The 26,104-nt window shown below is 34.6% G+C and overlaps 2 protein-coding genes and 1 non-coding gene across 5 annotated transcripts in view; 2 read left to right on the top strand and 1 right to left on the bottom strand.

Moving 5' to 3' along the window:
• The window catches only part of LOC113230646 (collagen type IV alpha-3-binding protein), a 68,119-nt gene extending 51,946 nt beyond the window's left edge, over positions 1-16,173 (bottom strand). Inside the window, exons 1-3 of one of the 2 annotated variants that reach the window (XM_026464652.1) lie at positions 15,857-16,173; positions 14,747-14,863; positions 890-989 (exon numbers count right to left, since the gene is read on the bottom strand). In XM_026464652.1, coding sequence (XP_026320437.1) covers positions 890-989; positions 14,747-14,863; positions 15,857-16,084 — 445 coding nt within the window. In that variant the 5' untranslated portion in view covers positions 16,085-16,173. The remainder of the gene's footprint in view (positions 1-889; positions 990-14,746; positions 14,864-15,856) is intronic. The other variant, XM_026464651.1, reaches the window with a different exon arrangement.
• A 1,903-nt stretch (positions 16,174-18,076) lies between these two features.
• On the top strand, positions 18,077-26,058 carry LOC113230722 (RNA polymerase II subunit A C-terminal domain phosphatase). 2 transcript variants are annotated; one of them, XM_026464787.1, is made up of 13 exons: positions 18,077-18,309; positions 18,695-18,842; positions 18,989-19,126; positions 19,732-19,982; positions 21,139-21,281; positions 22,275-22,478; positions 22,935-23,070; positions 23,293-23,528; positions 23,807-23,949; positions 24,437-24,592; positions 25,197-25,327; positions 25,671-25,720; positions 25,872-26,058. In XM_026464787.1, exons 1-13 carry the CDS (start codon positions 18,092-18,094, stop codon positions 26,003-26,005), a joined length of 2,088 nt encoding a protein of 695 aa, XP_026320572.1. In that variant the 5' UTR covers positions 18,077-18,091; the 3' UTR covers positions 26,006-26,058. The 2 variants fall into 2 exon arrangements, with proteins under 2 accessions (XP_026320572.1, XP_026320571.1); XM_026464786.1 differs by having other exon boundaries at positions 22,923-23,070.
• Positions 21,971-22,099, top strand: LOC113231165. Its single transcript, XR_003310540.1, has one exon.
• Positions 26,059-26,104: the final 46 nt, after the last annotated feature.

Here is a 26,104-nt window from a genome sequence, read left to right as displayed (position 1 = left end):
TAAAAATTATTCATATTAATTCAATATAGATAATCAAATGCACCTGTGCCCAGCACCAGCCCGTTGGACGAATAATGGGCTGACGATGATTCAAATGAAACAAGTTCGGCTCTTTATTTATTGCATAAACGTGACCAACGTTCAGTCGATAGTCGATAGAATATTTATCGACTGCAACCAATAGCTGCTTGTAAGCGGGCAACACTCTTGCGCAATGAACTGTTAGTTTACCCCGTCTTCAAAAAAGACAGACTATAACCTGTACATTCCGAAAAATACTATTTTGGTAGGCGCATAGGGTTGATTGTTGACGTACTCCACCACATGGTTTTTTTTTAACCAGTAGACAAGACTCCCAAAAAGTGGATGTGTTCTTAATATCCCAAATGAGATGCTGTTCGTGGAATATAAGATCTAAAATCCGGAACACAGCAGAAGTGGTTTGCTATAGAAATAGGCAGTGGCCTCTATAATTTCCGAATAATTGTATGACGAGTAAAACATGTCAAAGTACTAAAGGTGAAAAGCGCGTAAATGCGGTTGTTCGGCCACCGGTTACTCGAAAGAGAACCGCATTCACGCGCCAGTAGTTCAGTTATTACTCTGTTCGGTTGTAGATCTCAAATTAGTCAACCGGCCTACCCAACATGATAATTATAGTAATATACGATAGTTTTATTTATTTGTTGAATATCACGATGTTTTAGTACCATGATTTCCATATACTTATTGTGAAAATACTCCTCTAGTTTGTTACTATTAATTATACAAAGATCGAACACAAAGATAAATTACCCCGGCATGGCAGCAGACAAATTTTTTCTTTATATTCGATCTTTTTATCAATAATAATGTTATAGTTTTTTACAGTATAATACAATATACTAACCATGTGACCCAGTAGACTGGAGTGAAGTAACTGAACCATGTCTACGAAGACCACCTCCATTAGAACTGCTGTCCGAGCTTGTCCCGTACCCTGACTCCACCTAGAAAACAAAAGATGATTCATAGTCAATAATTAAACTCCAGCTCGTATGGAATGTAAATATTAGGTTGAGAAACTGAAGCGGATGATAAAAAGGCTAAAGATATACAAAGCCAAAGTCTTAAAAAGGCTGGAGTGCGTTGTAAGAAGAATGAAAAGATTGACGAATGTAAGAGACGCAAGAGAAGATTGCCAAGATCGCGCCTAATAATGTTTGTAAGTATCGTCGGTGTTTTGAAGAAAAGGCGAAAGCACCATTTCGAATTCTTTTCTGGGGAGCATGTTTTAGTTTTTGACGACTGATTTACAATATTTACGTCCTGTTTTAAATTCAATTTTAAAACATAAACTTATTGAAAACCAAAATTGAATTTTAAAACCAGACGTCAATATTTTAGAACAGCCGTTAAACCTAAAACATGCACCCCTGCAAAATTTTTCGAAATGGCGCTTTCGCCTTTTCTACAAAACACGGGCGATATTATGTAACTGCTGAGAGTAAAGAAGCAAGTAAATTTGTTTACTTTGCTCCATTGCCTAGTTTCAAGTTGGAACTACTGCGCTTTTATTCTCTATTCTCACTTGTTCCATTCAGGCGAGTTGCGGTAGTAACAAATTAAATAAATTCGCAATATTTCCATCCGATTTAGACAATGCAACTAATGGGAACGCAACGAATGAACGAAAGACAATTGACCCAGTGTAGCAGGATATTGATAAAATGGTTTGAGTCCCACTCTAGACCATTGCACTACATTTTTTTTTAATTTTGTACTAAATCAAGAACAAATACCTAGTACAAAGGACCATACCACACCCTCTAATAAAACAACGAACTTCGAAAAAAAAAAATAGTAATTCGAATTTTATAGGCGCCACTAGTACGCGATACCGTAAACATCGGCTCTTTATTGTTTTAAATTCTAAAAATTGTAATAAAGTAATAGAAGTTTAAAAGTGCAAAAATCATAAAACATACTTAATAAATATTCTGTGTGGGTGTTTGTGACTATATCCAAATCGTATTTACGAGATTTTTTCTAAAATTGACCGAGAACAATAACTTATTACTAAGAGGACATTTAAACCTGTTAAGAACTAATCTATAACAACAATATACATTTTAAAATGATAAACAAACATAGTTATAAACATTAGTGTGTACAACGAAAGTAAATACTATATTTAAAGTTGTTTTTAAATAAGATAAAGTATGTAAGTGAACATTGATAGCGGTTTTAAGTGAACTTTGACAAGTAAATACCCGCCTATTTAGCGTCAACATAAAAAAAAATAAATCTACGAAGTGATGAACAATTTTGCGAACACTAATTACAAACCATTTGGCTCTGCGGTCACCAGTATGGACTGTTGATTCGAAGTTGTGAGTTCGAATCTCAGTGATAAATAAATTACTTTTTTTTTTTTTTTCCTTTTTTCTTCTTATTAATCTGTCCTTGTAACCATGATGTTACGTAATACCAAAATTAAAGCTGACCTGGAAAACAAACTGAGTCTTGCGCTAGAAGAACTTAAAAATGCCAAAACACTATGCGGTCAGCTCCTTGAGGAACGCGAGGACAGCGAGCGAAAGATTAAGACAGTGGTGGAAAGACATACTGCCCTAAAAAATGAGTTGGCGGAGTTACACATCCGGTACTTGGACGTAGTGGAACAACGCGACCCGGTACTTGGACGTAGTGGAACAACGCGACCAACTTCAGCGCCAAGCAGCCGAGTTCACGGAGCGCTCTGTTGTTTTTGAAGCAACATTAGTGCACCTGGATATGGAATTGAGCGAAGCTAGGACTCAAGTTTCACTTCTGGAGAAAGAGCAAAAGCTGGAACAAAATCTGGAGCAAAAGCAGGTTCAAACCTCGAGTGGTACAATAGAATTGACTGCTTCAACTATGGGTAGAACAGAACAATCGAAAAGGACAATTTTAACTAATAAACTTCAACTTAAATCTAAGAACATTCACAGAAGAACGTTGAAGCAAATTAGGAAGGGACAGGGTAGCATAAAAAACCTTAAAAAACAAGTTACCAAGCTACAGAAGCAGAATAAAAAACTACAGTACGAAATTTCAACCAATGACTTCAAGAAATTAATAACATGCGACCAGAGTGATATAATAGGTAATACAATGCCAGAGAAAGGAAATAATGGCGAAGAAATTAAGAAACAAAAGGAACCGCTTAAAAGACCACATAAGGAGCAAAATATAATAATTTTTTCTGATGATTATGGAGTTGGACTGGGTTCATGTCTTCAACAAAATATAAAAAATAGTAACGCAAATGTTACAAACATTTGTAAACCGGGAGCGACGTGTGACAAAATTTTAGAAGGTTTTGATAATATAGTAAAATCTCTGGATTCGCGAGACACGGTTATTATATTTATAAGCAAAGTAAATACATACAATACACTGTCTTATGTTAAACAAATAGGAAAAATAGTAAGCAACAAAGAACGTAAATTTAAAATAATATTATGTAGCACCATATTAGACAACTATTGTAATTCTGTATTAAATCATAAATTCTCACAACTAGCAACAACCTCCGAAAAGGTGATGTATGTAGAACTAAATAATGGATTCAAAAGGAGTAAAAAAATATGTCATCATACGATACATAGCAGTATAATAAACTTTAAATGCACATCATCTCTAACTTTCATAAAATGTGAAGAAAATTCAAGCAATAGTGCTTTAAATTTTCAAGCAAGTCCCGAGAACCCCGGGATAAAATAAAGGTGCTGCATGCTAATTTGTGTAGTATAGGAAATAAATATTTAGAATTAGAACTTCTGTGTAATGACACGGATTCTGATGTAGTTTGTGTCACAGAGACGTGGACGAAAGATGCACATCTGGATGTCATGATAATTGAAAATTATGAATTAGCTAGTTTTTATAACCGTAAATTGTTCAACCATGGAGGAACCGCTATATTTGTCAAAAAGAATACAGACTACAAAGTACGTAATGATCTAAATAGATTGACTTTTGAAATGAACTGTGAAATATCTGCAATAGAGTTAAAACCATCAAAAATTGTTATAGTTTGTTTGTACAGACCGGGTCGTGACTTTGATATATTTTTTGACATACTATCCAAAATATTACACATAGTGAATAGAGAAAGGAAAAACATTATAATAGCAGGTGATTTTAATTTAAATGTATTAATACTGAAAAAAGAAATCCAAAGATTAAATACGACTTTAAAAAGCTTTAACTGTAATTATGTCATTCGTGAGCCCACTAGAACTAAAGGGAAAAGTGCAACATGCTTAGATAACTTTATAGTAAATTCTGATGTCAACTGTGAAGGTAAAGTTCTCAGAAAATTATCGGATCACAATTCTATTTTGTTAATATATGATATAGTTAAACAAAAATTGAAAAAAAAAGACAATATCAAATATGGAAGATTATTTTCGGAACAAAACTGTAATTATTTTCACTACTTATTTAAAAAGGAACTGGAATCTGTAAAATACAATATTTACTTAAATATTGATTGTAATAAAAAAATTAAGATATTGTCTGAAGCAATATTATTTTGCTATAATATTGCGTTCCCTATTAAAAGATTAACTGTACGCAAAAAGAAACAAAAATTAAATACTAAGGGAATACATACTTCTAAAGATACGTTATCGAAAATGGAAATTCTTCAGGATTTTGCGCCATGTGAGAATAGAGAAAGAAAAATAAAAAAGTATAGAAAGATTCTTAGAAAAGTGTTAACAACCGCTATAAAAGTTAATTACTCACACCGTATACATAAAGCCAAAAATAAAATACGAGAAAGTTGGAAAATAATAAATGAACAAGTAAATAAAAAGAGAACTACATTACAAGTGATAGACGAAATAAAGAATGAAGAAGGTACTATTATAAATGACCCAAAAAAGATTGCTGAATTATTTAATAGCTTTTTCTTAAACATAGCGCACAGACTGAGTAGTCATTTAAATATTGATTTAACGAAATGTGATAATTATTTGCGTAATGTTACTAAAACAAACACAAAAATTTCATTTTCAACAATGGACACAAATGACATTAGACGAATTATAATTAAATTAAATGACAAGTACACAAAAGATGTATATGACATGTCTACACATATAATTAAAAAGATAGTTTTGGGGAATGACGATTTATTGAGCTTAATTTGTACAGTTCTAAATTCTTGTATTACCGAAGGTGTTTTTCCAGATATGCTCAAAATAGGGCGTGTGGTTCCTCTTTATAAAAATGGTGATAGATTGATGATTAACAATTATAGGCCTATTTGTGTTCTACCCGTCTTATCGAAAATTTTAGAAGCGACTTTAAAAGATCAAATTGTATCTTATTTCGAAACAAATAATTTATTCACGCTAGCACAATTTGGTTTCAGAAAAGAAAAATCTACAGAAATGGCTATTAGAAACGTAATTTATTATGTACTGGAGGCCTTGGACAGGTCTCAGAAGAGCGCAAGCGTATTCTGTGATTTATCGAAGGCTTTCGATTGTTTGAGATACGACATACTGCTCAATAAATTGGAATTCTACGGTTTCTCTGGAACTGAACTAAATATAATCAAGTCATATCTTTCAAATAGATCACAAATTGTAACCATAGCAGGAACAAGCTGCTCACCCGGCTGCAGCAGTATAGGCGTCCCACAGGGTTCGATTCTTGGCCCGGTACTATTTTTGGTTTATGTAAATGATTTACCGCACGCCTTACCAGATTGGAGCTTCATTAATTTATTTGCAGACGATACTCATGTCGGAGTGAGCGATAGAAGTCTGATAACAGTACAGCACAAGATTAACGAAATCATAAATAGTTTGGAGTCTTGGTTTTGTGCCAATGGTATTATTTTAAATAAAGAAAAAACAAAAGTTGTAAATTACAGTACAAAGAAAAATAAAGATTGTGGAACAAGTTGTCAAGAAACCGTCTTTCTGGGCTATACTGTCGATAACACTCTGAGTCATGCCTCTCACATAAACAAACTTAATAATAAAGTATCTCACGCGAACTATGTATTAATGAAATTAAAACCCTTAGTCGATAAAAAAACATTAATTAATGTCTACTTTGCATATGTCCATTCACTTTTAAGTTATGCAATTACTGTATGGGGTAACGCAAATGACATAAAATCTGTACTAATCAGTCAAAAGAGATCAATTAGAATAATAAATGGTCTACGTAAACGTGAGTCAGCGAAACCATATTTTGTAAAAAATAAAATAATGACAGTGATTTCTTTATATATTTATAAAAGTTTACTAGAAGTTCACAAGAGTAGAGAAGAAGGGAAATTGATAAAAAATAGTGACATCCATGATCGCAATCTACGAAATAAAGAAAGACTAGCACTACCGTCAACTAGATTAATGAAAACAAGAAAGAACGGCCTGTACAACAAAACTAAAATGTATAATAAATTGCCTCTATCAATAATTGATTTGCCATTTCCTGAATTTAAAAATAAAATAAAGACTTTCTTTGAACAAAAACCATTTTATAATATTAAACAGTATCAACAAATGTTTCTTAACGAAGAAAAATTTTTATGACTATATTATTTTGTTTTGGTTTGTAATTATTAATTATCAGTAATATGTTTATAGACATAAGTTTTTTAGTTTAAGTAACATGTAATTAATTGACGATTTCATGCGTAATTTGTTTGCCTCCGAAATAAACATATTTTGACTTTGACCTTGACTTTGACTTATTTTCTTTTTTCCGCATATTGGCCTTTTTAAGATTTCGCCAAAATCTATTTTTCAGCTTAACAATTTTAGGAATTTTGCAGGCTCTGCCATTCAATTAGTGCTGTTTTTTTATGAATAAAATAAGTGCGCATTTGACCTCCATCTCACCACATGAAAAGTGACAATGAGGTCGACATGCGAGCATGCACACCTATACATATAATTCATATTCACCTCACGGATACCAGCCCGTTGCACTAAGTACCAAGTACCAAGTATTCACCCTCACCATAAAAAGAACCAAGTTCCATAACTCGGGCTTACGCTATCGTTCAGGGAACAAATCTTCGGCAGGGAATTGCACTCCAATGCAGTGCGCCATATAAATGTACAAGCATAACGCTTCGTGTGAACGTACAAGGTTTGGACTACGTCTAGTCCCCGATGATGGAAAGGGGATAGCGGAATTATTTCATGAGATTTCTTGCAATTCCGTCACTCAATATGTGCGAATATAAACGAAACAACATGAACATATCGAATAGAATTTCGTCATACTTGGCATTAGCGAATTATCATAATATGGCTGGTGTCCACGTACGTTATTTTTTTATAAATTTGTTTTGTCAGTTTCCCAAAAAAACACTTTACGTCAATCGTCACTTGAATATAAAATAACAGCCTCGTGAAGGATTCCCATCATTCACATTTTCATAGTCTAAAATCATAACAAATACCCAGTCCATTAAGTCTCAAATTGGCTCCAAGAGGTGTGTGGCCAATTACGTATCTTTTTAACCGACTTCAAAAAAGAGGAGGTTCTCAATTCGACTGGATTTTTTAACCGATTTCCAAAAAAAGGAGGAGGTTGTCAATTAGCCTGCACTTCCTGTTTTTTTTGTACGTATGTTACGCAATTACTCCGGCATTTGTGAACCGATTTTGATGATTCTTTTTTGTTGGAAAGGTCCCCCAGTGTTGGTCCCATTTCAATTTGAAGAAAATATTCCACCTGTAAGGCTGTCACTAGGGGATGAAATCGGTTTAACGCACTCTCCGGTAACCAATTTCAATAAAACTTGGCAAATAGATGTAATCCCACGTAGTTTTGAGATCGGTTTTTTTTTAAATGTTGTAATTTTGTGTATGTTACGCGATTGCTCCGAAATTTGTAAACCCATTTCCATGATTCCTTTTTTATTGAAAAGCGACCTCAACCTCGGTAGAGGTCCCATTCAAATTTGAATATTCCACCTCTATTGAGGGGAATTAGGGGATGGATCCGGTTTGTGTCCATCAAAAGTTTGTTTATAAAGCGGATTTTTCAACGAAAAATTATAGTTATTAGTAGCTTCTTTGTTAATTATTTACTATATTTCAGTACAATATTTCCGTGGCTACTAGATTAAAATTGTTTACATTTTTTTACAAACATTCCGTACGTTGATTTAGTAACAATAACTACCTACATACTCGTTGAAGTAAAAGGTAAAATAAGTTTGATTTAAAATTAAATAATGCTCTAATGTGTTTTTAAACATCTGAAAAATGTGTGCCAAGCCGATCACGCAGCCGCTGCCGGTCGCAAGAACCATCAGGCGCCGCCGCTGACGAATTTACGATCGGTGCACAATCTACGCATACTTATGGAAACGCGCAATGCATACAATCCATTGGGGAATGCTTCTAACGGCCGTTAGGTATGTATTTGTTCTAGATTTGCGAATTGGGAATACTATTATAGTTTGCATTTAAGTATGTGATCAATGTATTCGCGTCTGTTTCAGTATACACATGTTTAAATAACGAAACAAAAAAAAACGATTCACTTGTCAATTTCCCTTCTGTCCATAGATCATACGAAGAATACTGAAGAGGTTAGGGTATTATAGTAGCTATGCATGTAATTATAAGCACGCGTTTGTATTGATTACGTATGTACTTGATGAAGGTATGTACGGAATGTTGTGCGGTCAGCTAGCGTCAGTAAACAAGTTAGGTGAAGATTTCTTAAATACACAGTGAAATTGTGACACGAATTGTAAACTCCGTCGGAGATAAATGTCTGGAAATTTGTGTTCATTGACGATAGTCACATGTAATATAATAACATTCCTAAATAAAATCCCGTATTGTTCCACATTTTTGATGTGTAACTAGCAATTACTTTTGTATTTAGAAGAAAAGTTTTGGAATATCCATATTATCATTATATTATCATTCATTTAAATATTTGATTTTTCTGCATAATATGTGTATTACTCAGAGTTTAGATACGCTGCCTATTCTGATCTCTGATAACGAGTTATTAAGAGATTTAGGCAGTAGAACGATCTCTTAGTCTATTAAACAAATTGATAACTATCATCAGGTGATGTCTTAATGGCAATAATAAAGAGTTCGTCCAGGAAAGTACTGCCACTTTACCTATTTCTGCCGCCAAGTAGTAAAGTCAGCACTACTGTGTTTCGGTTTTGAAGTGTAAGGGTGCTGGTGATATTACAGGCACATGAAACTTGTCAACTTACGTCTCAGGGTGACGGGCGCAGTGGCAGTGCAACTGTTATGAACTGGCGTGTAGCTTACCATCAAGCACACGACTTGTTCGTCCCGTCACTTGATATTATAAAAAAATGTGATAAGACAAATCCTTTGTAAACACACGGCGCTAAGGACTTATGACTCAGACTCGGCCACTCATTGCGATATCAAAGTTTTATCTAACCCTTAATATCGCACATACGTAATAATGTATTAGCTATCTAGCTTCATTATTTCCTCGAATTATTTTACCTTCGCTTAGTAAGACTGGTATCGTGACTGTGGCGTCGCAGTACATTTACTCAAATATTTTTTATGCCCGTAAAAATATACATAATTTCATTAAGAAAGAAGATATTCATAATATTAACCTTAGAACTAAGTCCAAACTCATGGTACCACGATTTCGGTTAACTAAGGTAAACGATTCTTTTATGGGGAACTGTATAGGTTTTTACAATAAGATTCCGGAGAATATATTAAGATTATCATTTCCTAAGTTTAAAACTTACATTAAAGTCATATTACAAAATTGAAGAGTATGTTTTAGATAAATAAGTATGGAAAATACAACAAGAGTCTAGATTCTACATAATTATTCATACACAATTCAAAGTGTATTCCATAGCATTTAAGTTTATTTGAAAAGAGCAATCCCTAGAGTTTCTTGCTCGTTCTTCTCATAGGTCAGCGTAGTGAACGAGCTGTAGCTTAAAAAAATGACGTTTTCAAGTAAAATTTTACCTATGGAATAAATGATTATTTGACTTTAACTTTGTAAACAAAAAAATACTTTGCTAGGCAAATATCTTATGAGTCAAGTAGAAGCGTCAGCCAAACTCTAACGTGAGAAAAACATTTGAATATTTTTATTTTAATGCAGTATTTATCATTACATGTACCTACTCACTAAAAAAGATTGTATGCTTGTAAAATTTTGATGAGATAAGAAAAAGTTGCGAAAATCTAGATTTTATTTATACATACAGGGTTATTTGCAAAATACGAACAACCTGACTTTTTACAAAATATAATAAATTTACCAGAAACAAATCTTGCCAACGCACAGAGCTATTACCGTTTAGAGCGATCTTTATAAATATTTTTATTTTTGGAAAATCCAAGTTATGGAACCTGTGATAGCCTTCAAAGACAAAAATAATATTTTTTTTATTTGCCAATGGAATGTCAGTCTTATAGTGACAAGTTAAGAATTAATTTCTTTAATTTGAAGATCTTTATAGATGAAGAAACATCGAACGCAAACATTAATAATATTGTCAGTCAAATTAGCCCATATTACAAAACCAACTACAAATTTATATCTTAGTGATGTGATGACTCATATACTGATAATTGACAATTAGTAACGTGCCTACTGATATCAGGGCCATAATTTGTTCGCTTTAACATTTATATCTTCATTTCTATGTAAGTCTCTTTTCTACGTAACCGATTTTTAAATGGGCCCCTTTACAGTAAGATAGTAGTAGTAAATATATAGGATGCTAATAAAGCTAATCGTTATACAGTTACAGTCTAAATATAGTCTTCATGCAATTTTTTTAACACTAGTTTGTAACGACATCAACTGATCATACTATATATATATATATATATATATGACTATGATAACTTTTGAACCCCGAAGTGATGGCATGATCGTGTTGATAGTAAGGCCCATCGCGGATGGCGGGGGAGAGCATCGAAAAGGATTTTATGCACGTCAGCGCACACTGATGGGATATTCCTTACGATACCGCGAGTGTCGGCCGGTGCACCGCAGAGACCTGGAATGCTGCGGTATCCGCCGACATTGCCTACCGTCACTCGGATTTAATTCCGTGCCACTAGCGACTACGCAGTTGAAAATTCCCCGGCGTATTCAGACAGACTTCGGCGCACTCCGGAGGATTCCTGAGCATACCAGTGAATCCCGACGCATGCCGGTGGTCGCAAGAGGTCTGCCGCCGCAGTATCCTCTAGCGTGCCCTTCAATGTAATCTCAAAGCATTGAAATGTATTCCTTATTTCAATTGAAATAGCATAAAATATACATCGATAAATTTAGTGTCCTCTCTCTGCCTTCCCGTCCGCCTTATCCTTTATCCTTTAGGCATTTTTGCATCGGTTAAAAATAACGATTTAGCGAAGGTTCATTAATTTTACAATCACATCACGCCACCTAAGTAGAAGGACCTACTTATGTATTAAGGAAACATTCAATAATTTGTACCTACAGCATAAGTTCTACATAACGCTACGTTGTACTAAATAAATAAAATAAATAAATAATCCAGTACTACGTCTATTTTTTATAATATCAAGTGACGGGACGAACAAGTCGTGCGCCTGATGATGATGGTACGCTACACGCCCGTCCGTAACAGTTGCAGCGCCACTCAGAGCTTTAAATTGCAAAGATCTGAGGAGCACTGCCACTGTGCCCGTCACCCTGAGACATAAGTTGACAAGTCCCATGTGCCTGATATCAACAGCCCCCTCAGGGCATGTCCCCATTATGTCGTGACGACAGATAGTCGTGCAGTTTAAAGTGTCGTGGCTTGTATATTTAAATGAAGTTATTCACACATAGTACAACATAATTGACTGCCGTTCACGACTTGTTTGTGGGTAACGACAACAGACTGTATGTCGTGGCAATGGGAAGAGCTACAACGACAGTAGTCCGACGTCACGATAGAAATATGACGAAAGATAATCGCAACTTTAAACTATTCTGTCGTGCAAACGACAAGGCGGCTGCCGTGAACGGATAAATTGTCATCACGATCTAATGCTGGAAGTGGTCGGATTTCTGAATTGATGAACGAAAGTAGAAGAGTTTTTAAAGCTAAACTAAAGTGGTGCCAAGATCATCAAGAACAACTTAAGGCGATGTGGTGCCCAAAATCGCTTCCTGTAACACGTATCTTGAAGTGTAGCTTGAAATTCCTAGAATATTGCTTATTGTCATAGGTAATACAAAAACTGGATTACAGTGAGATTCTGGTGGTTATTTTTTGATATATTTTTCTCGGGCAAACCAAACTTACATACCTCCAGTCGTTCTTGGCGGGGTTGTACTAAAAGTTGTAAAAAAAATTAAGTACGACCAAGATATAGAAAGGGAGCGTAGGGCATTGTCAGTGAGATGCAATATGCTGCCCCGCAGGTTCGCGAGATGCTCTATCGATGTTAAAATTACTTTATTCAAGGCTTACAGCCAATCGTTTTACTCGAGCGGCCTATGGGTTAAGTATACGAAACAAGCTTACAAAGTCCTACGCGTTCAATATAATAACGCTTTCAGGATGCTGTTCAAGGAGGCGCAAGTAGACAGCTTCCAAGCGACATTGCGGAAGAAAATAGTATCGCTTATGACTCGTGTCAGAAGTAGCCACTACAGCTTCCTAAAAAAGGGTGCAGGCAGATTTGATTGTCCAATTCTAAAATAATGAGTGGGGCAAATCAAATCTGTTTTAAATATATATAATATAAATATTATGTCATGTTGTGTCGTTGTGTTCTTGTATACTAACCTATTCCAAGTGTTACTAACAAATTATATGGGTAATTTCTGCCTGAAATAAAATAATTATATTCCATTCTAATGGGAACAGCTATACACGACAGTCGTTCGACGATAAAATAAACGTCGACGGCGCAGTCACGACAGATAGTTATGATATAGGAACAGGCTATACACGACAGTCGTCCAACGATAAATAAAACGTTACGACGTAATGGGAACGCGCCCATGCCCTTCAAAAAGGAAATGCAGTAATGCTTACATTGCTGCTTGGCTGCAGATATAGGTAAGATGGCAGTACTTACTTAGTACTTCTCTGGACGAACTCATTCACAAGGAGCCTTACTGCTACTGTCTATGTTGCGATAAGTTTACTTTAAATACCCAAAAACCCCATAACACAACATTCCTATTAACGAACATTTCTTTATTTTGGTTGATGCAAAAATTAATCACTACATGACAAATAAAATAGTACCCAAATAAATAACTTGTAATTTTTTTGCCTGGACATTTCAAAAACTGCCAAAATAATTAATTCCCAAATTAAATTAAAAAATTTAATTCATTTTTTATTTTTAACCGACTTCAAAAAAGGACGAGGTAACATACGTACAAAATAAGTCGAATTGAGCTTATTTTGTATGTATGTTACGCTAACTTGTCGAAAATTTGTGAACTGATTCTGATTATTCTTTTTTTGTTGGAAAGAGGGTACCTCAATATTGGTTCCATTTAAATTTGAAGAAAATATTCCACCTCTAAGAGTGCCAAACTAGGGGATTAATCCGGTTTCGCGGACTTTCCGGTAACTGATTCCAATAAAACTTGGCAAACAAATGTAATTCCACGAATTTTTGAGCAGTTTTTTTTTAAATTTTACCATATTTGATTAAAAAAACCTCTAGATTGACAAGATCACGTTAATAGAGATTTTCCGCGGTATTTAGCATTAGCCGCAGACTGCTAAAGGCTTTAAAACAAATAATGTACTAATAAAAACATATATGTAACTTGCAGATAAAGGTGACTCATTGACATAGATTAATTTAGCTCTTACGTCGTACATTTCTATTACAACCTAAAAGCAATCCAAAACAGTTCGGTAAAAATATTACTAAAAAGATCTTCTCCTCCATGATCCATTCAAAATGTTATTGTACATACTTTATAAATAGCTATAGTTTATGACAATTCAAATAAATACCTATCTAAGTACAGACACTTTTATAGAAAGGCATTTCGTGTATGTATGAGTATATCAATGTTAGTTCTGTCAAAGTGTTAATCATATAAACACTGCCTTTAATATACATAAGTTACAAAAAAAACTTTTGTAACATAGTGATAGAGCCATAAAACAAAAACAAAAGAAATTAAATCTTTACCTAACTATATATATTTACAGTTGTAAGATTTTTATTAATTTTTTTTAGCAGGCTCTTTGTCTAATTGAAGAAATTTTGAAATAGTACATTTAATCTACATGGTCTGTCATACCATACCTGATTAAGTTTTTTCTTAACATTGGCATTTTATTTATGAAACAATTATTTCATACAAATTTATTTTTTAATTATTGAGTATTCATTCAGAGTAAGCATTCAATTTCATGATTTATTACATTTTAATGCCGACTCCGGAGCCAACTTTCCTCTCAATTATTTAAAGGTTAGCTGGAAGAAATCGCTTTATGGGATAAGCTCGCCTTTGTACAAGAATGTTCTATTCCTTTGTTAAAAAATTTGTAATTTGTTTTTGATGCACAATAAATTGTTGAAATACATACATAAATTTAACAACAGAACTAACTGTAGGCAATTTTCTTGTATCAATATTTGATTAGGCCATTACCTATCTTTATTGACATTTCTTAGTACTGTAATGTAATGATGAAATATTTGTTACTAGCCACTAATTGAACATTATACACAGCAATGATACTTACTTTAAACGATTCCAAAACATCAATCCATTGCTGTTTCTCTTCGGGGTTTGATGCCCTGAGGTACCACACACAGTCATTGACCGAGACATCAAATCTGCAGTCATCAAATTCGTGAGGCTGAAATAAACAATTGTGTTATAAACTTATGTTATGTGAACTGGTCCCAATGACCATAATGAATACACCAGCAGGAATATGTTGAATGACTAGGTGTCACACAAACAAGATGACAAAAAAATAACTAGTAGGCATCTTTTTAACTACTTGGTACTTGGTGTAATGGACTGGTGTCCGCAACTCGATGTCAATGCGCCTATTTTTTTTTTTTTTTTTTTTTTTTTTTTTATGACATTAAGTAACGGGACGAACAAGTCGTGTGCCTGATGGTAAGCTACACGCCTGCGTGTAAATAAAAGTGACGATGTAGATCATCATCTAAAGTGCATCTAATTAATGAGCAAAATTGTTTAGATTGAACTGCCTCCATGGCCAAACAGTTACCATGCTGGACTACCAACCAGAAGTCCCAGGATCAATTCCCGGGCCAGGAGAAATATTTGTATGGCCTACATTTATTTCTCTTGTGAGTTTGGATGTAATTTGTGTTTGTCTATATATGTGTCCATGGCATCCATAATACAGGGTTTCCCTAGTGCACCTTGTGAGTGTGAAAAAAAACAATTGTGTGCCAAATGTGGAAAATAAAAATTTATCATTATTTGGCGTAACGTAACTCACTCTTAAGGAAATATGGCTGCTAAAATATATTAAGGTAATTAGGCAAAAAAAACTGTTTACTGGTTACTTAGCTAACTTATTCAGTATATCATTAAAATATAAAGGACTTTAAAATACAAATACTTAAATAGGACAGCAAATCGGCACCGACTATACTTAATCATGACATTCTATCGCAATTACATACCAGAATAGATATCAATAAAATTACAATTCAGACAATTTATTATTATTCAAGGTCGATTAGTACGGTAATAAAACCGTGTCTATATTGTTCTTATGAGGAAGACCTGTAGACTACAAGGGCAAGTAAATTTTTTATTGGACTTTGACGCGATCACAAGACTTGACAAAATATATTAGAGTTCTCACCTTGACTTTGGCTTTCTTCAAGCATAGGGCACCACGACATCCAAGATTGCTCTCCAACTCACTCTTGTAGTATGAAAGTGTAGAATCCTTCAAAACAATAAACCTGTCTTGCCACCCATGGATATAATTTGTCCATTTGCTCAAGTATCCACGAAGTTCGGGATTTCCTGCATCCTCCAAATCAGAATTGTCGCTTACAGTTATATTTTCTTCCGTCATATTTTTCATTACGTATTTGATATTTACATGAAATCTACACAACACAAATAAAAAAAAAACAAAAATAATTCACAACAATAAATCAAAGAAACTCGTTGACGTTCGTTACCAGGCATAGACTAGTGCAAAGAGTAATAGTGATAAAGTTAGGCTTATTTATTTATTTATAAAGCATTGGCTTCAGAGCCATCAGCTTAATGATAACAAATAATCAAGAAACGCGCAACGTAATATACATAAACTAAAAATTAATTCGTGTAAGAAATGTAACTATTAAAATCCACCATTTGTTTTTAAAGTTAGGCTCAGGGGGTATACTTTCATACATTCTATAAATTTGACTTTTAAAACCATAGAACGCGATCTCTTCAATTTGATCCTTAAAAAAAACAATTTGTCTATGGTTCACGTTCATTTTCATTAGATTCGCTCTGGACCTTTTGGAGGGAAAAGTGTCGTTTTTATTTTGACTTTCAATTATTTTGTGAAATCTAGTTTAAAGTGGAATAGGATATTGCTATTGTGCCTTAATCGAAGATTAAAACGCGAAATTATACGAATCTCGAACTGAAATACCCGTATCGGCCCGTTTTAAGGAATCCCGAGTCAATCCAAGCACGCCGCCGCCGCCTCAAATTGCCTGTCCTCTTTGTGACGGCCATATTTACAGAAACATATTTAAACTTCATGTTTAGGCTGATGGCTTTGCCAAAGCCTTAATAAATTAAAAAATAATTAACTATTTGTAATAAATTGTTCTAGCATCACATTGACTAGTCTTTTATAATTTATACAGTGTTGTGTTGCGTTAATATTAAAGTCTCCTCCTATTATAATATATAAAATCTAAAACAAACTTTTTCGAACTTGACATTTTGCGGCCGCCATTACGTTTCAGTACACGCCATCTTTCTAGTTTATAGGTATTACGTACACGTAAACGCTAAATTATTGAACAAGAAATCAACTACAAAATTAATTAATAATTACAACGTAACATAATGATGAATACAGAAAAAGAAAAAAATTGAGTTAACGTAACATATGATGAATACAGAAAAAGAAAAAAAATTGAGTTTTAGTCTAGTTTTCTAACAAAAAAGAAGAATACTACTATGAAATAACGCCATCTGCTGCTAATGAACTGTACTGCTAAGACTTTCAGTAAACTCATAGGTACTCATTTTCTCAGTACTGAGTGATAAAACCCTGCTCTACTCTTTGGTTAGATTAGATTCTTATGCATGTTCGTTTTGGGAACGTAAAATTTAAAGTTAAACCAGACAGAGACTCTAGAGAACTCTTAGTAATAATTGTCTCTTTCTACCTTCTTCTACACTTTTAAATGAATACTCTATACTCGTGGAAATGAATTCCGAATCTGACGTAAATTCTAATTCTGTGAGTAAATGTCACAAAATTGGAATATGAAATGCTAATTATAACCGTCAATGTGCATAATAACCGCATAAGTATTTTAATAACCGGCAATCTACCTCACCACCGCACTAGATATCTTTCAACCCTGACGTTGGCGAAATCGTCGCGCAAAGAAAAATTTTAAATAAGCATCTCCAAATTACTTGAAATTTTTTGCAACAAAGTTTGCCATCGTCAAACGTACATACAGTCAATAGCACGTCAAGCTTGACACTTTGTACTTTGGACCGTTCCTAATGTAAGCGGGCACCTTAGATTTTTTTTCCATCCTCTAAGACACAGTTGGATTCAAATCTTACGTGTCAAGCTTGACGTGCTCTTGACCCTGTACGTACAATTTTGGATTGGCTCATTCGTTTTCAAAACACAACGCGGCCAATGAGTTTTTGAACGAAATGGAAACGAAATTGTTTTGACGTATATTTGACATTGTATTCCGGAAGCTAAGTTTCATTAAATAAATCGATTTTTAGTAGGCGCTATTTCATTGGTAGATTTTAAGGGACCGCCAAAAGTGTGATCATTTGACCAATGGGAGAACGTGGTTTTACAAATAACGCGCAATTTCCTTCCAAGATGGCTGCCAAAACTATGCCTATTTCTGTTCCATCGGAAAAACCTTTAAAACTCGCCAAATGGAAAATAAAACAAGGTGCATTTGTGTCACAGGGACAAATATTATTTTTGTACAGTGATTCTTCAGGCAATGGTAATGAAATAAAGAAGTTTAAAGCGGCACGCGCTGGTACTGTATCGACCATCAAGGTGAAGGAAGGAGACGTCGTAGAACCTGGGTAAGTGACGTCACGCTTTATTTATGGTAATTAAAAGTACTTTACAAGGATTTCTTAAAATGTTTTCATTTAAAAGCATGAAAATTCTCTGGATTTCCTGATAATGATAATTAGACAGCTATTATGTTATGGATAGGGTGTTGATTCGTTTGCGCGGCAAAGTGCGACTTCTGTCATACAATAATTACAATTCGAGTTCCCGCCCAAAAAGTTTACCTGTGGTTTTTTTTTCTGCAGTAATTTGTAACAATATTACTGACTAAAGATTAACAATAATGGAAAACAAATAATATAAAATGTTTAAAAGAATGTTTATCATTCGCATAAAGTTCATTATAGGTTAGAAATTAAAATATCTATATTTCACACATAAGTTTGTTCATAGCACGGAGATAGCAGTGTTAGAAGAATGCCGGCACCCAACAGTGATGAAAGACATGTGTGCAGAGTGTGGGACAGATCTCCGCACAGATGAAAATGCTAAACTGGATGTAGCTATTGTGCCTATGGTCCATTCTGTGCCTGAACTGAAGGTAACTTACGTTTTACTCACAATAGAACATATTTCCATTATAAAATATCCAAAGTCCCATGTATATAAACACTTTGTTTCTTTGTGGAGATGCTCAAAATACAAATAATTCAAAACATAAAAGAATTGTATTTTAATTGTTTCCAGGTATCAGAAGAATTAGCTCAAAAATTGGGGCGAGAGGATGCTGAGCGTCTACTAAAGGACAGAAAACTGGTACTGCTTGTGGATCTGGACCAAACCCTAGTTCATACCACCAATGACAATGTACCTTCAAATTTGAAGGTGAGAAAGAAATTATAGTCAAACTATTTATATTAAATTACTCATGTCTCAATCCATCACTGAGGACACGGCATAAGGAAAACCTGATTTACTGAGTTATTCACAGGATATACAATAGTTACACTTGATTTTATTAAGACTTGCCTTCCACCCTGGTTTGATGAATGCGAGTTGTTGGAAGATGGGTATTTGGTATTGCAGAAATTAAAATTTCTCTCCTTCCACCTCAGCTTGTCAATCACAAATAGACAACTGAAAACATTCAAGCAAATCAGCGAGTAACACTCTTCATTCACTGTTAATTATTAACTGTCACTAAGATAATCCAAACATAATAAGTTCACATCTAATCATAAATCAAACACTGGCATAGCAGTTACAGTTTTCATGCTCAGAAAGAAAAGTCAATGTTGAATATTAATAAATACTTTAACCATTGTCTACGGTATACCTGCTTAGAAGACATAAATTGCTATCTTTCCGCCTTAATTTTCTTTACTTAATAAACAGAGTCATTGTCTACCAGTAAGATATAATTACTAGGTAGGTAGTAACCTCCTTGCAATATTGACACTTCATTTAAAATATACACTTTATTTTGTCAGGATGTTCTACACTTCTTCCTCCGATGTCCAGGGAGCCCAGGACGATGGTGTCACACACGCTTAAGGCCTCGTACTCATGAATTCTTAGAATTAGCATCAAAGAATTATGAACTACATGTCTGTACTTTTGGTGCAAGACAATATGCTCATGCTATTGCAGAGCTGTTGGATCCAGAGAAAAAGTATTTCTCACATCGGATACTGTCTAGAGATGAATGTTTTGATGTGAGGACAAAAGCTGCAAATTTAAAGTGAGTTATATGGTTTTTCCTACCTGATATAAACAAATTTATAAACCAAGATTTAACATTTGAAATCACCCATGAACAGAGATGGGCAGTGAGTTAATTTAAACTGAATCAACCTGCCTGAATTTTAACCGGGTTTTTTACCCAATTCTGCCCCAAATTGTGGGTGAAAATATATGCATATAATCTCAGTACAGAGTACTAAAAAACTGACCTCAAAAGTATGTGAAATTACATATAATTACCATGTTTTATTGAAATCGGTTGCCGGGTAGTGCGCAAACCCGGATTCATCCCCTACTTCGCCACTAAAATATAATTAAAAACGATTCTTACTTCTCAAAGCATATTGAGAGTGAAAAACGCCTTGAATTGGCGAATAGCAAAATCAACCATTAAAATAATTGCTGCTTATAATAAAATTTAGGCACTATTTATAAAAATGAATCTTCATGTGTGAACCGCCTCAGACCGTGCCACCCTTAGAGGTGAATGATTTTCTTCAAAATTAAGTGGGACCACTATGGAGATACCTCATTCCAACAAAAAAAGAAACACGAAAATCGGTTCACGAATACCGGAGTTACTCCTTTTTTTGAAGTCAGTTTAAAATAATATGGAATTTGGTAATATTGTTACTTATTAGAAATTTCGATGTAAAAAATAATTTTTAGACTATTGCACAAGATTGACAGAGGTTGGTCTTACTGAGTTAGGCAAGCAATAGTGCTTTTAATAAACCTTGGCATGCATTTTAATTATCACTGGTAACATTATCAATAATGTTGCGGCTTGTATTGCTTCTGAAGAATGTTCACATAGTAATTATTAATATTACAGAGTACTTCTGATGATACTGGTACTACTATATTATCCCATGATGCAACATCTATAGTTATGATTTGATTTTGGTACATGGTTGACAATGATATTAATTTGGTGTTGAGGGACTTTGTGTAGTGTGTTCTGCCCTCTGAACGAAAAAAGGCACAACTGCTGTGTAAAGTACGCAAAGCTGTGCCTTTTTCCATTATATAATATAATAAATAAATTATAACATCGTATGGAATGCTTTGCATATAAAATTCGCAACACCAAAGTGCTTGCGCTTCTATATGGCATTCTTCTGATTATCCAATATGTAAATGTTAATTTTCAGAGCACTATTTCCATGTGGGGACAACATGGTATGCATAATAGACGATCGCGAGGACGTGTGGAGGCACGCGTCGAACCTTATCCATGTGCGGCCTTATTCCTTCTTCCAATCAACGGGCGACATCAATGCGCCACCGCTATTGCGTAAGTTACTATTAATTAGCCTAGTGTCACACATGCCCAAAAGGGAGTCATTGTTGTTTCATCCACTTTAAGATCTATGTTTTTAGGCAAACATGACGTTAAAATTAAAAAGGTTTAGGTAAAGGTTTGGGTTAATTAAAATTATAAGGTTTATAATTTTGGAGGTAAGCAAAATACACCTGAAAGCCTAAGTAACACTTCTCATCCGTAAGGCAGATTTTTCCTTCTTTACCTTAGAATGTTTGTGTTACAAGTAAAAAACTTGTTTATACATCACCAACATTATGTAGATAACTGAAAATAGTAACAGTACCGTATCAAGCATGGATAAAACAATTACCAAGTGTAAGGAAAAATAAAACAATCGGTGACATCTTGTGAACTGCCGTGTATTTTTTTTCTTTAACTAGTGTTGTCCCTTGTGCCCTTTAAAAATTAAATTTTTAGTTACTAATTAACAAACAAATTAAAATTTTTACATATTTTAATAATATATAAACCTTACACAAGACTGAAATGAGAATGGCATACCATTGTAGCTCATAAAATACAAAATAATTGCTATATTACTTATTTTATTTACTTTTTAAATTATAATCAGAAAATTGCTCCATAGGAATTGCACTTGTTTGAATGCAGAAACTTTCTTAGAGGTCTTGTCACTTTTGTCAACAAATCAAACTTTGCTTTTGGATTAAGATACAAGTTACGTTTACAAAACTTGACGTAACTACACTAATAATCCATAAAACAAATGCCCTTCTGAAGACTTTCTTTTCTTAAGACTAAAAAGTAAGACAGATACGAGGACTACATATCAATGGAACTTTTCTTATTTGATAGTTTTACTAAAGCTAGATTATCTATGTACACTTATAGCATATATTATATAAATTTTTTCTAAAAGTTACAGTGTTCTTTTTTCTCTTCATTATCGTAAAACTAACAGCAGACTTTCAATTAATTGCCTTTAATACCTTCTCAAAATTTCAGCTGAAGAAAAGCCCAAACTACCGAGTGGCAAAAACGGCGCTCAAATACCAGAGATCCACCAAATGCCTACATTAGATCCTGAGCCTGAACAAAAGGAACAAAAAGACGTGAAGGTCACAGAGGATGATAAGACAAGTGAGGGAGATAATGGCAAAATTCTTAATAAAGATAAAGAGGACACTGTTGAAGACAGTGGAGAAAAAGGTAACTGACAGCTAGCTATATTTAAAAGGTTTATGTTTTAGAAGATGGTGTTTATGTGTGACAAGCAAATAACTTTAGAGAACAGCAATGAATTTGGGTAAATACCAAAATGGTGAAAACAGCCAAACCAATTTAGACAAATTTCAATTTTTATAGCATTTTTTTAAAGCCCCGCACTAGAAAGCTCTGTATCGCGGGTGCCATGGACACAAATTGCACCCAAACTCACAAAACAAATAAATGTAGGCCATACAAATATTGTTCCCGGCCCGAGAATCGAACCCATGACCTCTGCATGGCAGACCGGTATGGTAACCCTTCGGGTATGGAGGCAGTTAAGAAGCCTCTGAATGTACTTTGAAAAAAATAATTATTATATTAAATCACGTGCATTTGACATCACATACAAAGATAAAATATTGAAATTGAGTAACTTGTTTCTAGTTATTGTTACAGCTGACGAAGTTGAAGTGGAAGATAGACCAGAAGTAATGGAGCCAAAATGGGTGGAAACCCCTGACGGACAGATCGAAGTGGAAGATCCCGACGACTACCTCATTTATTTGGAAGATATACTTAAAAGGATACATGAGTTAGTACTATTATCATATCCACCATACCAGTTTTCTGTAAACCTATTGCTTGTAACATGAATATATGTGTATCAATATTTATATATACATGGTAATGGACACAGGAAATTGCATATCCTACTTACAATAATGATAACTAAATTTTGAATTAAAATTTATGTCATTTTTTTAAAACGTTATTCACTAACAAATCTCTTTCAAACATTGCCTTTAACTTTCAGTCATTTTTACGATCTCTACGATAAAATGGGCGGAAAACAGATCCCAGATCTCAAAGTAGTGATACCAGAAGTGAAGGGTAAAGTTCTAGAAGGCACAAGTCTCGTCTTCAGTGGATTAGTTCCTACTCATCAAAGGCTGGAGACGTCGCGAGCGTACTTAGTTGCTAGAAGTCTAGGTGCTGAAGTCACACAGGACTTCACTGATAATACTACACATTTGGTAGCTGTTAGATCAGGTAAAGATTCTATGTAACACCCCACATACCTACTCAAATCACTGGTGGTTTTCTGCCAGTGTATGTAGAGTATATTTATTTGGACAGATATATTTTATTATTAATTCAAAGTTGTACCACTTAAGAAGTGTTGTATTTATAATGTGTGTGTGCTATCTTTTGCGGTGTACAGAAAAACTTAGTTAAGTGTATGTTATCATGGAATGTTTTTTAGTGCTTTGAATGTAATAAATAAACAAATAATAATCTGGAACAATAAGTGTAATAAAATTTTCCAGGTACAGCAAAAGTCCACATAAGTAAAAAAATGAACGAAGGAAAGAACAAACTGCACGTTGTCACGCCAGACTGGTTGTGGACCTGTGCTGAGCGGTGGGAGCGAGTCGATGAGAGATTGTACCCCTTACAAAGAGGGGGACAGGTAAAGTAATCCTTAGATGATATAATTTATTCCACTTTTACTTTAATGCCATCATAGAAATTTCATACAAATATTACAATGTGGGTGATCTCTAAGGGTGGTCTGTGCGAATGTCCATTATACCTTTGGCTGAAATGACGATGATTAATCTTAACAATTTTTATACTTTAATAGACTCAGTATTGATATGGTTGCGGTATTGGAGCGTATTCCTCATCTTCAACTTAAGATTTCAATTATAATTATTATAATTATTTTTACAATTATTTCAATTTCTAATATAATGCAATTTATTATACTAGTGATTGTTGCCCCATCTGCCATTACATGGTGAGGAACCATGGGCCACAAATAGTAGGACCCACAAAAACGAAAGACATACATTCTTATTGCTTTATTAGCCAGGCAATGTTTGACCAACCGCAGTTTCGTTGTCGAGACTGCTACTATTTTGTGTACTGCCATAATCAGCGTGGTCTCTCCACAGAGTAGCTCGCGTCGGCCGCCGGCACACTGCAGCAGCCCACCGCCCGCACCTCCCGCCGCCGCGCTGCGCAAGCGCACGCCTTCTGGCCGGTTCATGGACACGCTTAACCCTCTGCTCTCCTTCTCCAGTGACGACATCGCTGATATGGACCGAGAGGTAACATATGTATATTGCATTCTCACACACATTGGAATCTCGTTGTACATTGTTTCGTATCAAATGTAATAACCTCGCATTCTGAAAAACTGAAATAGTTTTTTTTTTTAACTTGTTTAAAGCTTTTACCTCTTTTAACTGCCTCGGTGGCCGAACGGTTACCATGCCGGACTGCCACGCAGAGGTCCCAGGTTCGATTCCCGGGCCGGGAGAAATGTTTGTATGGCTTACATTTATTTCTCTCGTGAGTTTGGGTGTAATTTGTGGTTGTCTATGTGTGTGTCCATGGCACCCGCGACACAGGGTTTCCCTAGTGCGGGGCTATGTTGAATGTGTGCGTTATTTAAAAAAAAAAACCTCTTTGATGATGATGATGATGATGATGATGAAAGCACATATAAAAAGGTTCACAGTAACTCTTCAAAGACATGTGATGTCTCTAGCCAGTATTGTGTTGTGGTGGAATAGTAGCATAATTAGTAATAATTGCTTAATTATGCCACAATTCTACCACAGCACAAGGTTGTAAACCCTTTACATTAGTTGAAGGATTAAATACAAAACAGTGTGATTTAGTAATGAATAAATGTAATAATATTTTCAGGTAGAGGACATATTTAACGAATCAGATGAAAGTTCGTCAGATGAAGAGTCAAAAGCTCAAGGCGATGACCTGGACGACGAAGAAAACCCGCCGGAAGATAGGCTACTTACTGTTGAAGACAGTCAAGATCGGTAAGGATCATTCTAATTTTATAAGTGGGATATTTTTTTTTAAATCATATTTTTATGATTTAGCCCTGGCCTCCCTCTGCATGAATATGTGAAAGGAAGGCAGATTCAGGATCAAATTAGGAAGAGGACATGGCTCCCATTGCTAGTTGGCATGCACTAAAATTAGGGGCTCCTAATGCATTTATAAGGATATGTTAAAAAATGTACATGTCAAGCATTCTAATAAAATGCTAGCTTTATTGACTTATTATTGAGTTTCAGATTTGCTTTATGATTTAAACATTTTACATTGTTGAAAAATATGAAAGTAGACAATATTTTCTACTAAATATTTCTGTTACAGATTAGAAGAAACACAAGGTTTTGATGAAGAAGATAGTGATACAAACCTAGGCAAGTTTGCAAAATTTTTATAGCACTTTGAAGTACCACAGAATTTACTTTTTCTACACAATCAACTATAATCCCTGTCATACCAGATTTTTTCACCTTTGATAAGCCCTGTAATTTAAGACTAGTTTAAACTAAATATTGTACATTGCAGATGCAGATGGTCCCAGACGTAAGAGACCGCGACCATCCACTCCTCCATCAGATGACGAACCTCCTGACGACGATGACAGTTCTTGGCGGCTCATGGGTGCTGCGCTTGAGCGGGAGTTCCTCGCACAGGACTGATGTCCGTTGTTTACGATCAATAAATTGTGCTCTACAGTACCTGTTAGTTTTATTGTCTCTGTTAGTAGTAATATCTTGGTGTAAAAACCTAACTATACA

The sequence above is a fragment of the Hyposmocoma kahamanoa genome, unplaced genomic scaffold, assembly GCF_003589595.1.
Source record: "Hyposmocoma kahamanoa isolate Upper Pololo Valley unplaced genomic scaffold, ASM358959v1 64, whole genome shotgun sequence".
NCBI classification, from domain to species: domain Eukaryota; kingdom Metazoa; phylum Arthropoda; class Insecta; order Lepidoptera; family Cosmopterigidae; genus Hyposmocoma; species Hyposmocoma kahamanoa.
The sequence above is the reverse complement of the archived record's forward strand: the minus strand, read 5'-3'. Positions and strand labels throughout refer to the sequence as shown.

What these genes read in the sequence shown, in the direction of transcription:
- LOC113230722 (XM_026464786.1), top strand. Translation starts at nt 18,092, where the DNA reads ATGGCTGCCAAAACTATGCCTATTTCTGTTCCATCGGAAAAACCTTTA. An exon ending in ATTCTGTGCCTGAACTGAAG is followed by an intron (nt 18,843 to 18,988) that starts GTAACTTACGTT and finishes AATTGTTTCCAG; the next exon opens with GTATCAGAAGAATTAGCTCA. An exon ending in CCTTACAAAGAGGGGGACAG is followed by an intron (nt 23,950 to 24,436) that starts GTAAAGTAATCC and finishes GTCTCTCCACAG; the next exon opens with AGTAGCTCGCGTCGGCCGCC.